Source organism: Hibiscus syriacus, unplaced genomic scaffold (genome assembly GCF_006381635.1).
Source record: "Hibiscus syriacus cultivar Baekdansim isolate YM2019G1 unplaced genomic scaffold, ASM638163v2 tig00116951_pilon, whole genome shotgun sequence".
NCBI classification, from domain to species: domain Eukaryota; kingdom Viridiplantae; phylum Streptophyta; class Magnoliopsida; order Malvales; family Malvaceae; genus Hibiscus; species Hibiscus syriacus.
This window is the reverse complement of record NW_024063482.1, coordinates 5,417,820-5,435,295: the sequence shown is the minus strand read 5'-3', so window position 1 is coordinate 5,435,295 and position 17,476 is coordinate 5,417,820. Positions and strand designations below refer to the sequence as shown.

General features: G+C 38.1%; 1 protein-coding gene across 2 annotated transcripts; it reads right to left on the bottom strand.

Annotated features, from left to right (window-relative positions):
* Nucleotides 1-4,784: 4,784 nt before the first annotated feature.
* On the bottom strand, nucleotides 4,785-13,409 carry LOC120188521 (cysteine-tryptophan domain-containing zinc finger protein 3-like). Of its 2 annotated transcripts, XM_039191924.1 has the most exons (12): nucleotides 12,864-13,408; nucleotides 11,344-11,416; nucleotides 11,104-11,234; nucleotides 10,621-10,971; nucleotides 9,248-10,488; nucleotides 8,613-9,043; nucleotides 8,082-8,522; nucleotides 6,712-7,763; nucleotides 6,454-6,614; nucleotides 6,165-6,325; nucleotides 5,403-5,563; nucleotides 4,785-4,985 (listed from the first exon to the last, which is right to left on the bottom strand). In XM_039191924.1, exons 1-12 carry the CDS (start codon nucleotides 13,026-13,028, stop codon nucleotides 4,791-4,793), a joined length of 4,563 nt encoding a protein of 1,520 aa, XP_039047855.1. In that variant the 5' UTR covers nucleotides 13,029-13,408; the 3' UTR covers nucleotides 4,785-4,790. The 2 variants fall into 2 exon arrangements, with proteins under 2 accessions (XP_039047855.1, XP_039047854.1); XM_039191923.1 differs by having other exon boundaries at nucleotides 6,712-8,522; nucleotides 12,864-13,409.
* Between the last annotated feature and the right edge of the window lie 4,067 nt (nucleotides 13,410-17,476).

Genomic DNA, 17,476 nt, shown 5'->3' with positions numbered 1-17,476 from the left:
TAAATTTATCATTAAGTTAAATATGGAAAATCTTAAACTTACCTCGTTGCGTAGAGTATGAACCTCATTCTGCAACGATACTATCATCTCACGTAGAGCGGCAACCTCACCACGTAAAGTTGACACCTCCACACGCCATGCACCATCGTTATCGCGTAGAGTACCGATCTCCTCACGCAAGGCATTGACCTCATCACGTAACTCCCTTGACTCATCCCGTTGAGGTGGAGGTGGAGAACAGGGAGATAGGAGTCGTGGCATCTTTGCCGGTCGCCTATCATGAGGTGATGGTGGAGAAGAGGCTCGATGATGTGACGGGATAGGTGATGGCTCTCGTTCTAGAGGTGTATAGTCGTCACGATCGGGTGATGGCTCTAGGTGAGGTGATGGCTCTCGAATTGGAGGAAGTGGATGCTGCTCATCATCCGTGCCATCAAAAAAACTCTGACTAGCTTGCCACCAATCAGTGGCAAGCTCTTCCTCCGTGGGTGACAGTCTTTGTAATGGAATGTTGGCCTCCTAAAATATAAAAACTCAAACAAAGTTAAACGTCTACTATTAATAACTTGTTTATATATTATATGAAAGTATTTGTGTTAACTTACATTATTTATTGTGGCATATGGTATTAAGTCTTCCCAATCCAACAGAGTTTTCCTCTTCCAGGAAATAGCCCTGGGAATATCATTTGACGTTTTTATTGCATATGTACGCATGCTGGGGAAAGCCTCGAATATCCAAATCTACAAACAATATAATAACAAAATTAGTAATTGTTAAATAATTAATTATAATTTTAGAAACATTATATAGAAATTCTTACCTTAAAGGCCCAAACAAAGCCTGACAAAGTGTATTTGGACCCATCGCCCCGCAAACTTTTGCGGTCATCAAAGGCAGACGACAACTTAGTCCAGGTAGCTTTCCATATATACGAACCCCACGGAAACAGATTCCATGCATTCAGGTCCTCTACCAATATTATTAGCTCCCGATGAATAGGTTGTCTGGCCTCTCTGCCTAAAAAGCCGGCATACACAAGTAGTAGAAGGCATACTCGGACAACATCGACGTCTTCCATCCGAGTGAAACCAGCTTTCTTATTAAATAATTTCTTCAGGTCGTCGACATGTAGGTTCGGCTTCTCCATTGACTCATCCGGAAAAACCCGGGATAACCATGATGGGCGGGCGATATGACGAGTGTACCGGCCTACATCATCGTGTCCGAATCGTAGACCAGTGATTAAGCAGAACTCCTTCCGCCCAAAGCAAGTATACGCTGGTGGAAAATGAAACCATATCTCTTCCTCACCACGTTGTATACTGTCGGGTAGATTTGATGTCATGGTCTGAAGCCACAAATGGGTCAAATTAGCATCTCCACCCGGATGCTGTACTCTCAGCCATGGCCCGAAGCAGGTTTCCTCAAACAATTGTCTTTGAGCAGGTGAAAGCTTCTTTGCAATTGTAGTGGCCAGGCTGACTTTATTTCTCAAGGTCAATTGAGCCGAAAAAAATTTCTACAAAAACAATAAACATACCAAGTTAGATATACCAAAAACTACACTGTGAAGATATACCAAAAACAATAAACATAAAAAGTAGTAGTTTATTCTTTAAACTAAAATTTGCAACACTGTTTTGTCTTTTGGTTGAAATGAAAATCGCAACGAGAGAATCGCAACGCGAGATGACAATCGCAACGAGAGAATCGCAACGCGAAATGAAAATCGCAACGAGAGAATCGCAACGCGAAATGAAAATCGCAATGCGATTTTGGTTTCGCGTTGCGATTCTCTCGTTGCGATTTCCATTTCGCGTTGCGATTCTCTCGTTGCGACAGTCATTCTCTCGTTGCGATTTTCATTTATCTCGTTGCGACTCTTCTGCAAATTGAAACTTGAATGGATTGCATTACTTCAACCAAAAGACAGAACAAAGACAAAGACAAATACTAACTTGAAAATCGCAACGAGAGAATAGCAACGCGAAATGAAAATCGCAACGACAGAATCGTAACGCGAAATGAAATCTAAGTGAAATGGTTAATCTATTATTGAAATGACCAGTAAACTTATCATCAGTTTCAATATGAAAAACCTACAATAATGCAAACATTTCAAAATAAAAATAATTAAAAAAACTAACCCTCGGAGGTTGATTTTCCATTTCTGAATATTGTGAGGGATTTCTGACCGTGAATGGTTGTGAGGGATTTCGCCGGAGATGGGGACGGAAATCTTCGGAGATGGGGACGGATTTCTTCGCCGTAGAGAGTGAGAGATGGAGATGGGACTGAGTTGTGATTTTAGGTTTTAGGTTATGAGTTGCGATTACGGGATTTTGTCTTAATATTCTTTTTGTAATTTGAAAATAAAATACGCGTAGCGATTATAATGGCGCTTTAAATATCGCGTTGCGATTTACGGATACGCGTTGCGATTTTATGTATTATCGTTGCGATTTACGGATACGCGTTGCGATATACGGATACGCATTGCGATTTACCCATACGCGTTGCGATTTACGGATACACGTTGCGATTTACGGATACGCGTTGCGATTTATGTGTTCGCGTTGCGATTTTCATATTCGCGTTGCGATTTTGGAAAATCGCAATGCGAATTTGTACTATCGCATCGCGATTTTCAAGAATCGCGTTGCGATTTTGGAAACTGATTTGCGATTCTGGAAACTGATTTGCGATTCTGGGGATCGCGTTGCGATTTTTATTTCGCGTTGCGATTTTGTTGGTCATTTTGGCAAATCCAAAAAAAGTTGGTTAAAATCGTATATTATAACTTTTTTTTGGTCACTGAGGCGATTTTCTCATTCTTAAATTATATAATAATCACTTTAAATACTTAAAACTATTTTCGGGTCAAAATAAATCCCTAAATTATAAGTATATTTTTTTTATTGGTCAAAACAATTGAAAAAATTCCGTTAGTGACATTTAAAACAATAAATTTTGTACTGCAAAATGTCGCCTGGAGATTTAACCACCACTGCAATATGTTTAGGTGAAATAACGGGAGGACAACCAATTTCGACATAGTGGTCCATGTATAAGTCCCGGCTAAGACTCTAAAGTCGGACAAAATTTGGTTTATTTGTAGAATGGAAGCTCATATTTTCACTCATGTCTGCATTTTGTATTGGTAAGAGTGCTGGATGCGGAAACTTTACGAGCTGCGTACCAATCAATCCATAAGCAGCTTCCCAGTTCATGCAACTGCACAACTTATTCAACCTGAAATCAAATGATACAGTGTGCTTTAACACAACCAAATAACTGATTTTCAAAACCAAAAAACAAAACAAGCCAAATTAATTTAATTCGTTCAGTCGGTTAAATCAATTAAGGATCAACCCTAAGAATTACTAAAACTATATGCCCTCCCAAGTCCAACTACATTGTTTGGCTGCAACTGACAAGACACTTGGAAGAAAACTGTCATTCCATAAAAGAACATTGGCCAGTGAAAGAGTTTTTACCTATCAGCGTCAAGAAGATGGCCAACTTGAAGATAGAAACCTCTCTCCCACAATCAACAGCAATTGCCACATTTCAAATTTCCGAATTGTACAAAGACGCAGAAAGACATGTTTAGGGGAAATAAAAGTCAACTGCCACAGAAGATAAGAATCATTAGATCCAAAGGTATCACAGAGCGGAAAATGAAGCAATCAAATGAACAACGGAGAGTGTGCCAACCTTTAGAGGGGAAAAGGAAAAAAAAAGAAATTTTATTTTCAGCAACCCTGTTTGTATCTCTACCGATGGAATTTTGCACCAAATATCTTTTTCCTATATTCTTTCAACGCATCTTGCTTAAGCATAAAGTGTATACATGACAGGTACTATGAAGGCTGGCCTGCACCAGTACAAGAAACAAATGTAAAACTGAAAGATTACTAAAACAAGAACGGTTAAGGGCAAGTTATGTTCCTCCAACTCTTCATCCTTCCCGAGGAAACCATGTCCAACACCATGTAAAGAATATTCAGACATAAGTACAGGAACATGACACTCCCAAGGACACTCAAAATGATAAACATATCCGTGCAGGAAACATATCCATATCTGACACTCACAACCAAGTTCAACTAACATTGAGGGCAAGAGAATGAAGCAAACCTGAGACTGCCAACTATAGTACTCTGCTTCTTGGTGCTTGAACTGATAAAACAGCAGTTACCGTTGCAAATGGGCAAGCAGTTGCTGCTGCATATTCTGATATTTTCCTAAAGAGATATCCAAGTAAAATGGTACTAACAAACTAATTAGTCAGGTGAACCAAAACTACCTGAGGAACAGTGATGCCACATCATTTGGCGAACTCTACTGTTAGAATTCTACCAATATGTGCTTTGATCTGTGGAGGGATTTATCTATAAAAGTTATTTCTTCAACCAAAATTCTTTTGGGGTGTAATCACCTATTTATACAACTTGGAACAATCGTAATAGAAACCCTAAGAATAGCATGTCCTCAATACCATCTTGAGAAGGATACTAACAGAGCTTGTTCCAAGTCAGAATGCAGTTGAAGCTCGCGAAAGAAAATACAGAAAATCCCAGATTTATCTTGTATCGCACACATGTACAATGAGTGTCAGAAAGGAGGCACTGGTCAGTTCTTTAATATAATTGTTATGCATTGCAGAATAGAAAACTGGTCATCCCATTTGCCTTTTCTTCTTAAGAACTGCATAACCAAGGATTAACCAATCAAAAGGAAAATCCCTCCTAGTATAAAATCGTGCTTATCAACTACTACTTTTCTTAATGGCTGATGGCTTCCATCGCAACGCGTATTAAACGTAGCAGTCCCTCTATGTCTAGGAAGTTAAAATCAAGAGCCTTTTTCAAAGAATATATAACTTCCCCATTATCATCCCCAGACAAACTTGATTTAGCATGTGCAAAAGCAATTCGTGATTTCCTTGAAGCTTCCATGGCATGATTTACATCCTGTGCCTGCAAAATGACAACCTATGAATAAGAGAGCCAAAAGACACGGTTCATTAGCAAGAATGGACATGGATCACTAAACTTATACAGGATATACAAGCCAATAGGGAATAAAATGACAACCTACGAATAAGAGAGCCAAAAGACACGGTTCATTAGCAAGACCTAAGAACCTCTCCTGCTTTACAAGCACAAAGTTTCAAAACCATATGCTCAATTTTAGCATACAGAAACCAGTAGGTATAGGGTGTAGACAGGATTTGTGAGAATGTGAAAAAAGCTTTTGGGCATAAGACCCAAAAAACACTGTTACGGGGTAAAAGGTTGGAGTGTTGGGGATGGGGGAATGTTCAGTAATGCTTTAGCGCTCATAACACTAAAAACACATGAATTGCACATTCAAAATCACCTAACTACACTTACAAAATTGAGGAACCGCACAAAGTTAGGGCGGTTTCTAGCAGAAACAACATGATTTCCAGCAACCTGGGGAGAGCTAACACCTTTTGGAAAAACAACCTTGTCTGCTGTCATTGGGTGGTTTAAATTATCAACATCAAAGGCAGAAGAAAAAGGAGACTCGCCTGATATGGAAACATCCATTAATATCAAGAAAAGAAGTTAAATAAGCTGTCAATTCGTCTCATTCAGCAGAACTTTAGAGTATTTATAAAGATTTTGATGTCCATAAACTAAAGAAAGAAAGAAAGAGAAGGGGGTGATAATAGGGACTAGGGAGAGAAAGATGAGCAGGCTTGAAAATATCTTTTCACGTGCATGTAAGCCTAAACTTAAGTCCAAAGGCAAATTTGTAAAATCATCTTAAATGTCAAATCGCAACTACAACACAAAATTCATGTTCTCCACTTCCTACAGATGAATGGATATGTATCTCTATCAGTGGAAAGAAAAAGAAAACCAAAAAACGTATTAATGGTGTGTAAGGAAGTAAACTACTCGTTTAAGCAAAGCTATCAATTTCTGTTATGCTTCTAAAATGTAACCTTCTCATGCAGAGGTATCTTCACAAATTAAGCAACAAGATTCCAGAACAAATATGAGAGGCTCCTCCTCCTTGATCACTAAGTGCAGAAGAACCACTAGTACAACAATTAAAAGTTTATGGGCTAGACAGACAAGCATCAATGAATACAGCCAGTACAATCACTAGGTTCTTTGAATTACCAGGAGGAACCATTTGTAAAGCTGTCTGCAACTCACGTCGATCTCTACTTGTATTGGCATGAGAGGTATAGATGACTCTCATATATGCCACCTCTGCACACTTGTAGGCCAAAGAAGCAGCAGCCATGTCGTTTAATCTCTCATATTCATGAGCACAAAACCTGAAATATCAATTAGTAGACACAGACACACACACACACACAAAAAGTGACACAAAATAAACCATCACAAAACAAAATGCAGTCAGAATATTCCATTTTGCAAGAAATCATTTTAGCTAGAAACTTACTCGCAGAGTTTTGTAGTGCTACTATATATTTGCAAAGACTGAATCATCTCTCCCTGTTTAGTACCCTCACTATTGCAAGATTCTAGTAGAGAAGCACTATGTAGAAACTTCAATGCTGATTGGAAATAAAGTGCAGTACTCTCCTCATTTGATCCAGAGTTCTAATAGAAATTTTCAAAGATCGAAAAAGGATAAAATCAAGCTTGATAAAGGCCAATCCAAAATAAAATTGCAATAAGAAAACAATAAGGTAAAAACCTTGACACGATCAGCCATATGCTTCAAATCTTTAGCCTCCTTTAAAGCTTTGGTAGCTGCCTGACTACAGGAATCCTTTCTCATTGGACTAGGGGCATCAATGTCCCTGATCCTATGTCCACCTGATGTACTATGTCTAGAACTACCATGTTGAGTCCCATTTTGATGACCAGCCTTCTTTATTTTTATTTGTACCTTCTTCAATGCATCATCATCTTGATATCCATTAGCTCCAGTTCCCTTTTGGGACCCAGTTGGCCGGAGGCAATGAGTCAGCATCTCCTTTGGAGTTCCTCCAGAGGGTGGCAATGATAGTGAGTTCCCTCTCCCAGAAGCAATTTCAGCATGATCAGATTTGTCAGAGTTTGATCTCTTCATATACTTGCTAGCATTGCCATCCTGCACAATATTCTGCTTCACAGAAGATATTACATCTTGACCTCCAATGGCATCTTGTTTAGCATCTGAACAAGCAACATTTGATTGGCTTTCTCTTTTACTACTCTCACCGGACAGTTTTCCCGCAGATGCTTTATTATCATCAACAAATCTATTCTCACTTTCAATAGACTTAACACCAAGCCTCTCCTTGAAGTTTTTTCTTTTATCCCTAGGTTTTATGCTGCGTGAAGGCACACTATCTTCCAGTTCATCAACAGAATCAGATTTAAGTTTATGTCTCCTATCCTTAGACTGTGCGGAACCCTTGCCCAACTTTCTAGTCTGAGAGACATTACCATCACCATGTTTTTCATTCTGATTTTCTACACCATGGTGTTTATCCATTGTTGTTAATTCACCGACAGATTTAGCCTCTTGACCTAAATAGTCAACATTACCATTCATAAATTGACCTTCTCTGATATTAGAAGAAGATTCAATTGAAGCCTTGGCTCTACTGCCACTTGCTTGATCATCATCCTTATCCTGAACATCAAGTATAGAAGAGTCAAGGGACCAATGTTGAGCTGCGAGAGAAGTTTTTCCCTTCCTTATACCAGACTTGTCACTCTGACCCATATCTTCACCATCTGAGTACCTACTTGGACTACCTGCAACAAAGAGACCAGCATCACGAGACTCATCTTTCCCTGTCCTCTTTGACAATGGAAGCTTATCTGGATTAGCAGATCTCATTGAAGATGAGGAACCTGATTTTTCAGGTGAGTCCTTTCTTTCATGGAAGCCAGTATTTGATTTATGTGAATAAGAAAGATTAGATGAGCTTGTGATTGCTGCCAAAGAAGGTTGGGAAGATGCAAAATCCCTTTTCAGTGAATCTTTACCACCCAAGTTATGGTGATTCTTTGAATTTATATTTTCTTTCTCCATCTTACTACTGCTTTTACTTGCAGAGGAGGAATCCTTCCCCCCAGAAACAGATGCCTTGGCCTTCTTTTCCTGCCTGTAGTCATTTTTGCTGAACTCTTCTTTCACAAACACTCTGCCATCATCATCAACTTTCCTCTTTCTTGAAACATCCCCACCATCAAAATTCATCATATCAATTGATCCATCAGCCAAGGAAACCTGAACCTTTTCCTTTGGCCTTTTACCAGAGTCCTGATGTTTGTCCTCCTTATCCAACTTTTGATCATTGTCAGAAGAACGCTCACAGTGTTTAGGTTGATCCTTTCCTATTAATGTGGTAGGTAGATCATTAATTGTGCTAGGAACCCCCTTACCAGCATGCTCGGACATACAATCTTCACCAGCAAGATGCAAAATTTCAGACTTAATTTTCTTGGACGCCCTTAAAGATTCTTGATCAGAGGTCCTTTTTCGTTTCATCTTTGAAGTTTTGGAATCACCTAATTGCATGTGTTTTATGAAAGCAACATATTATATAATTTCAAAAAGAAACACTAAATGTACAATAAATACATGTTTAACAAGAGTACCTCCACCAGATATGTGTTCTGACACTTTATGCTTCTCTTTCTTCTTACTTTTGTGTTTCTTGGCTGGCAAATCACATTTTCTAGGATCAAGCAAACCAAGTTCACTTACCACAGGAGATTTAGTTATATCAGTTGAACTCCCAGATAGAACTGAAGCCTGAATGTTCTTCATTGGAACTGGCCCATCTTTATCTATTGCATTTGATATTTCTTTTGAACCATGTTTCTTTCTTCCAGGAGGCATGGCATGTGAACCAAAAAATTGTTGATTTTGTTCAGGTTTCAGGGTATCAGCTGATTGTAATCTGGACATAGTACTGCCAGGATTATTTTGCAGATTATTTTGACTTGCTACAGAAGGAACTTGATACAATGCAAAAACAGCTTTTGTAGTTTCCTCCTCATCAACGCTGCAGTGGTTCATTGCAGGCCTAAACATTTACAAGATTAACAATATTAGAGACAGAAAAGAGGAGGTATTTCTCCGCAATCCATCACAAAGTTAACCACCAAAACCATTTCATGTTGACTCCAACACCATTTAACAATAAATATGTATGAAAAACTTGGGAGTCTGAACTCTAAACCAATAAATTACAGTTACGAAATTTCAGAAGGATGATAAAAAAACTTACAGCCAGTTAAGCATGCTACATGACCACTTCTCGGGTAAATCAGTAGGCTTTATGCTTATTGGAAGAAGGCGCCACTTCATGCACTGATCACAAGAAACCCAGTTTTCTTTTATCAATACAGGAGGAGCAGCTCCAAGGCAAGCTCCTGCAGCATTCACATTACCAGAGTTAGAAGCACCATTCACAGTTGCTCCAGGGTATGATTTGCTTACCAGTAAATCCTCACTTTTCTTACCAATTCTTCTGTCATTAAGTGCAATGTTAATGGCTAATGTATTTTTTCCAATCTTATCATCTTCCTTCATCCGACCTTTAGAATGAATTTCTAATGTCCTTGTTTGGTACTCTTCCTGTTCCCCTCCTCCAACATCTCCAAAAAATTCTCTATACCAATCTTCAGCCTTTTGTAAAACTATATCTAATTTTTGTTCTCCTGAATCCCTTTTGTTTGTATTATTGTTCACATGAGCAGTCTTCTTAACTTTCGGCATCAAAAAAGCAAGCCTCGAGCTTTCTTTTGGTACCTCAGCGGCTAGACTGCCTTGACCATGATTGCCTTTTGATTTATTTTTTCCACCAGAAGAGGTATGGTCCTTGGCAGGAGGCAACTTCATATTGTCTTGATCATGCAAGGTAGCTCTCTGACTGCTCTTCTTCCTAAGAGGATCTGCTGGTTCACTCTCTAGAGCTTTGCTACTTTTTAGAGAATTAGACTCAGCTTTGAGAAAATCACAAGTGTTTTCTGCTTTAATATATTCATTTTTTCTCGCACAGCCTGAATTATCATTCAGAACCTTTTGTGCTGAATTTGCCCTTAGATTATCCCCGCGAATATTTTGTGCAAGTATTGGCTCCACTGACTCCTCCATAGCTACATAATGGACACCTTTATTTCCTGCTATGCTCTTATCTTTTACCTTGTCAACAGCCGAGTGTGAATTAAGCAAAAGCGGCAATGGTTTTGAAACAAACTCCTTACAAGCCAATGTGTCAGTATCTAGTTCGTTCTTTGACATTATACCATTGTCATTCCTTATTTCTCTTTTGTTGTCACCCTTCCTTTCTACCGTGAATGCCTTTTTCTCCACTGAATCTGCTTTTTCGTCTCCCGATAATATTTGATTACCCTTTCCTTTTGATCTATTCTCTTTTGAAGCTTTCTCCTTTACAATCAAGCTAAGTAGATGATCAGGGAGAGGTGATAGTAGTGTTTCCCCAGGCACTGGGAAGGATGTTATCAACTGCTCAAAAATATCCAGAAAAAGAAATTTTTTTGATCAATTTAGGTTCATCAGATGTAAGAAAATAGAAGATTAGAAAAAAAGAAAAACACTCTTTAAATAAGAATAATAGATATTAAATGAAGTATTTACCTGAATAATATGGGTTGGAGATTCAAATAACGGCTCTTGTGTCTCCTGATACATCCCTTCACTTTCAGAAGGGCACTCATCTAAGGAAGAAGATGGTGAGACATCAAGGCCAAGACCACTGTAAATTGCAGCATTTTTTTGTGTCAACAAATTATCTGAACCCACTTTGATTCGTAGCTTCAATGTTTTCTTCTTTGGCAGATTGGCAGCTTTCTTGTCAGCATATTTGCACCTAGAGCCAAGATCATGAGCATGAGTAGATGTTATGCTAACCTCTTGCTTAATCAAATCATTCGCAGATGATGCTTTCAAAGCAGGGAGAGTTCCAAATTTTGTAGGATGACGACCATCCTATATAACAAAACAAAGAAAGTACTCACTTTAACTTGGACTTCTCAAATCAACCAAAATCCTGCAAAAGGTTCCTCCCTTATACAAAATGAACTATACTTCCAGGGAAGGAAAAGAGACAGAAACTGTTACCTCCACTTGTATCTCGTTAGGAGATCTAATTGCATTGCAGCTCTTAACTTTTGGCAGACTCTTCTTATTGGACCAGACAGGAGATCGTGGACAGGTAGGTAAGAATGATCCATATCCACCAAATTTTGCCCCTGAAAGAATGTCCAGAATCCCAAATTCATCAATTTCAAATTATTAATTCCAACTTATGTTGACTCTTGACCTTACGAGAACCATGGTTCTCTTTTTCTTCGGACTTACCCAGGTTTTCTGCGGATACTCCACCTTCAAAATCTTTTTGAAAATGTCCAAGAACATGTTGAATTTTCTCATCCTTAAAAAACATTACAAGAGCCATATCACTAAAACTATCATGAAATACAAGGAGAGAGACTAAGAAAAAGCATCAGAAAAATGATACCACAATGCAAAAGGTTTATGAACATGTAATCCTACATCACAATGTTAGCACCTGGAGCTAATCCTCTAAAAACATTTATACTATGGCAAGACTCTATAAGCTAACCAATGAGCTTGAATCTTAGCTACTCTCCTAACTTTCAATAATGAAAATCCCAGTACATACCATAATAAAACACCACCAACCTTGCATGGAAACTGATAGAAGCAGGGATAATGATACGTAGGAACAGCAATCTAAGGAACCAAAAAGAAATCTTTATTGGATAAATTCAACGATAAAGGCAATCTGTAATGAAAGGACCAGAAGCCTAATACAAAGATGATAAACAATCAGAGATGAAAAACAAGGCTAGGACCCATTAGCATATTTATAACCAAATAGCTTTGAGGGGTCAGTGATTTACAGTGTTAAACCTCCCTACTCCAACAGATTCTTATATGGGTCTTGGGACTAGTCAATAGCCAAGTGGGTCATAGCTGTAAGTTTATTCACTCCACGTGGCTTCCTAAAGTATATGTACACAGGTGGCAATGTATCAGAAACAAGCGTTACAAAATATGCGGTGCTAACTTCCAATTGCGAATGTTACATTCAAGATTACCGTAGTCAAACACCACCAACCTTACATGGAACCAAAGTTACAAGCAATGCCTTCTATGGTAACATGTGCCCAACTCACATCCAACAATTCAAAGTTAGCTAATGTGCATGAATCTTACTCTCCGAAGGTCCAACTATGAAATCCCAAGGTTATATTAAAAAATTACCACAATAAAACAGCATCAACCTTACATTAAAACAAAAGTTGCAAAGAATACCACTTAAATCTTACTCTGCTAACTTCCAATTACAAACATTAAATTCAGGATTACCATAATTAAACATCACCAACATTACACGGAAACAAAGTTAGGAGCAATGTTGTCTCTAAACATGTGTAACTTGCATCCGATGCCTTGAAATCCCTAAAACTATAAACAAAGCACTACATACATACACTAAACAAAACCCACATGTTGCAGAAAACAATTCAATTCACTTAATTAAAACCTCTTAAAAACTAAATTCTCTATATCCATGCATCATAAACCAAACAAACTTGCAATATTGGAATAAAAAACTAAAATGCCAAACATATCTTGTACAGAAAGTAACAAAGTTAGACAGTAAAAAGGTTTAAACTTAAGTTATATTACCCAAATTGCAATTAATCAGCGTCGAAATCCTTAATTTGGATCTAAAACCCAACAACAAAATAAAAATAAGTCGAAACAACATAATTAAACATTAATTAAGAAAAAACAAGATACAGCTTTTTGCAGCTAAAAGGAAATAAAAAGACCCCAAATTTCCTTACAATGTAAGAGAGAGAAGATAGATCATTCTCGGGGCCGGTTGTGCCATCATATTCATCTTTGTAAGTGCATGCCTCTCCTTCTTCAAGCTCAGACTCTTCCATTTCTCTTTCACCATAACCTAACCCTAACCCCTTCCTCGCATCGTTACACCCTAAGGAAATCATTCAACAACAAGATGATAAAGCAAAAATAAAAGAGTAAATCTCACCCGAATTATCAAATTGTCAAACATAATTTTCTATCATTCGAATCCCACGAATCCTTTCCAGACCATTTTGGACAACTCCCTAAAACCCACCGTGAGGAAACGAGCTCTTTCACCCTCGTCAATTGGAAGGAAAAAAAGAACAAACTCGATCACGAATCCAAACACCTAATCAAAATTTTAGAACGGTTCAATTTCCAAAAGGAATAAGGCATTTAAACACAAGCATCTCCAGAAATTATAATGTTTTTAAGAGAAATTTTATTTATTTGTTTATTCATTTCGACGCGATCTCTTTAGCTGGAACGGATTGGCACATAGAATGGAAAATGAGAGAGAGAGAGAGAGAGAGAGAGAGCGACTCTCTCTGGTTTAGGCGTACATTGCAGCCGCCTTTTATTTGTTTTTTAGGGTAAACTATAGCTAAAGTCACTTAATTATGAATTTAGTAATCAACATGTCACTTTTCTTCTAAAAGTTACAGATAAGTCGCCTAATTAAAATATTATTATAAATAGATCACTTTATCGCTAAAATTAAAATTTTATTACAAATATGTCATTTTTCTGCAAATAATCGCATAAATTTTATATCTTTAATATCATGTCGAGAGTCATTCATAATGCATCAAATGAAAACATCTCAAAAAGGTGATTTGGGCATAATTACAATAAAATTTGGATAATATTAATTATCTAACCGATGATACGTCACAAATTTCTCTCCAAAATATTTAACCATCCTTCAATAAATTTGTCTTTTTGTTAAAAAATCAAACTCATTCAATAACTAAACACGAAACTAATTTGTTATTTTTAACAAACAAACGCATAATAACAATTATTTTTCCGTTCGAATCATCTCAGAAACATAAGTTTGTATTTAGGGATTGATTGAATTTTTAAGATATTCAAATTATCATATATTTTCATTTTTTTTTATTTTCTATGATAATCTGTTTTATTATTATTATTATTATTATTTTAGAAGTTGATTATCGTGCATTCGTCCTACATGCATTGTAGATTAAATCGTGACGTGCTTTGTATCCCACATCGCCAAGGGATACATTATTGTCATCCTCACTTGAATCTAATAATACTAACAGTTCGGTAAATGGTAAGAATGAGCTGATACAAATTTTGGTTCATTTAAATAGTTGTCGGATACTTTATGTTTTTTGCGTCGGTTTCTACGGGATGAAAATGAGTTTGATTCCGAGATTTACGAATATTTAGAATCTCCGAGTAACGATGATAAAGTTATATGCTTTGATAGATATATGATTATATCTCGAGTGAAAGCTTACTTTCTTCATTCATGATAACAAAAGCCATAATGTATAAGATGAGAAATTTTCGTACTTATCATAGACTAATCAAAAAAAATATTGTCACTCAACACATATACCATTTTCAGCATTAATTTTTTTTTTTAAAATAAAAGATTGTAAAACAGTAATTAACTAGGTAAGCTAAGCTTCATGTCTTTGTCGAGGAGACTTTGGATCCCCATCGGAGGTTTCTCCAGCACAACGAGACCCAAGTTCACTGACTGACCCATTTTAGCAATAGAGTCTGCAACGACATTTCCTTCACGGTTGATATATGAAATAATGACTTCCCATTGCAGCTTTAGCAGCTCCCGAATTCTGCGGACGATGGTAACGTCGTTGGGTTGAGGAGTAGAGTTAAGGATAAGAACCGCTTCATTATTGTCGGTCTCTACTACGATCTTCCTAGCTCCACTCTCTCATGCTAGGTCGAGGCCATCTCTGATCGCCCAAAGCTCGGCATGCAGAGCAGAGCACCGGTCAATATTGCGAACATAGCCCAACTTCCAACTGCCAGCACTATCCCGAATAACACCGCCACCGGCGGCCACCATAGTCTCAGGTGTTATAGTATCATTCTAAGGAACGATGAGCAGTGTAATGTAAACAGAGAAAGAAAAGCGAAAAACAGTTGAAATGCTAAATTTCATTCATATCATCGTAACTCTCTCTCAATTATGGAAAGATATATTTATACAATTGATTAAAGCAATCCAAGAAGCTTAACAGCTCATAACCACCCCAACTAACACTTAACTGCCTAACTACACAGGAACCAACAGTTAAAACCGTCCCAACTCCAGCTCATACACCAACATCCCCCCTACTTTACTGCTAGCTTCCTCGAGCCTTTTAACATATGCAAGACACGCAAGACCATGAAACAACATTCCCCCTACAACAACTCTCCCATTACTTAATATCATCGGGCATAACTTCTTGCTGAAAAAAGGAATTCACTCAAAAAAAATTATTCACCACATTCCTCAATTGTTGAAACAACAAATTTGCCTCAGATCTGTGAGACAAGTAACCGTTGCCTGTGTTTAAGAAACGCTGGAGCAGACAACGGTTTAGTTAAGACATCAGCAACCTGCTCAAAAGCATGTACCTCCTGAACTGATAGCTTGCCAGCATCAATTATTTCCCTAACAAAGAACAGATCAAGTTCAACATGTTTGAACTTGGAATGCAGGATTGGATTTGCACAAACAACTACAACACTGGAGTTGTCACACCACAAGACAGATTTCCCATGAATGGGTACTCGCAGCTCGCCCAACAATGATTCAAGCCATACCATTTCCGCAGCAGCACAAGCAACACTCCGGTACTCAGCTTCCGCCGTAGAACGAGCAACTACCTGTTGTTTACGAGAACTCCAAGAAACCATATTACCACCAAAGTAGATATAGTATCCCGAGGTCAAGCATCTATCTTCATCTGACCCCCAATTCGTATTAGCAAAGCCTACTAAAGACAACCGCGATGAAGCTGAAAAACGAAGACCAAAATCAGCAGTAGCCTGCAGATACCTCAGTATCCGTTTTACTGCTTGAAGGTGAACATCACACGGTGCTTGCATGAATTGACAGACCTTATTCATAGCAAAGGCAATGTCTGGTCGCGTGATAACGATGTACTGCAGAGCACCAACAATACTCCTATAATGAGCTGCATCCTCAATTGGTGTTCCAGTGTCAACCGATAGTTTACAATTAGTAACCATGGGTGTAGGAAGGCCTTTAGCATCTTCAAGTCCACTTTTAAGCAAAAAATCACGTATATATTTTTGATGACTCAAGATAATCACATCAGCTTCTCGACACACTTCGATTCCCAAAAAAAACTTAAGACCCCAAGGTCCTTTAGTGCAAACTATTTGTTAAGAACATTGATAATACCTTGCACTTCTTTTTCATAACTGCATGTAATGATTATATCATCTACATACACCAGTAGATACATGATGCTGTTAGTAGTTTCCCTAACAAACATTGAAGCATAAGACTTTGCTAACACAAAACCCTAAGCCACTAAAACTCCTTTAGCCTTTCAAACCACGCTCGGGGAGCCTTGTACCTTACTATGGATCCATCCGCATTTCGTTTGATTTTGAAAATCCACTTACAGTTCACTGCTCTCCTTCCACTTGGGAGAGGAACAAGCGTCCAGGTGTTGTTCTTCACGAGTGCATCAAACTCCGTTTGAGCAGCGGCTCTCCACTCAGGACTCTCCATGGCTTCTCGAATGGTCCTCGGTTCTTTATCTGAGCAAGCCATCTGAAATACTCTCGGTTTCCAAATCCTATTTTTACTTCGAGTCACCATGGGATGAACATTGGACCGTTCAACATCATCATGAGCACTAGGAATTGACTCATTTATAACAGCATCATCACTCAAAGAAACTGGAACATGTAACTTATGTGCACCATTAGCACTAGTCAATCCTTCACCACAAGCCATAGCAGGCACTTCTAAACCATTACCTGTACACACATTCTCCACAGTGTCTGTTGCATGTGACGTGCCAGGAAGACACAAGTCAGGGCTACGATTACAACTACCCACTGTATTTGGCACAACCTCTACACACCGTCTAGGTTGACCATTGTGTAACTCTTCAGAAGATTGTATTACAGGCAGAAAATTTATCAAAGTGACAGTGCCACAACTTGACCGATCTCCATTCTTACCAGCATAAGGAAAAACTCCATCAAATACAACATATCTTGAAATAAAGACTCTCCCACTGTCATCTAAACATTTGTACCCTTTATATAACAGACTATATCCAAGAAAAGTGCACCGTTTTGACCTGAAATACAACTTATATTGGTTGAACGACCTTAAAAGAGGAAAACATACACACCCAAAAATCCTGAGCATGGAGTAATCAGGAGTCTGTTTATAGAGAATCTCAAAGGGAGACTTGCCACCTAATACTTCAGTTGGTAAGCGATTTATCAAATAAAAGGCTGAAATAAATGCATGACTCCATAAATTTAAGGGTAGTTTAGCCTCAGCTAGCAGTGCTAATCCCATTTCAACGACATGCCTGTGTTTTCTCTC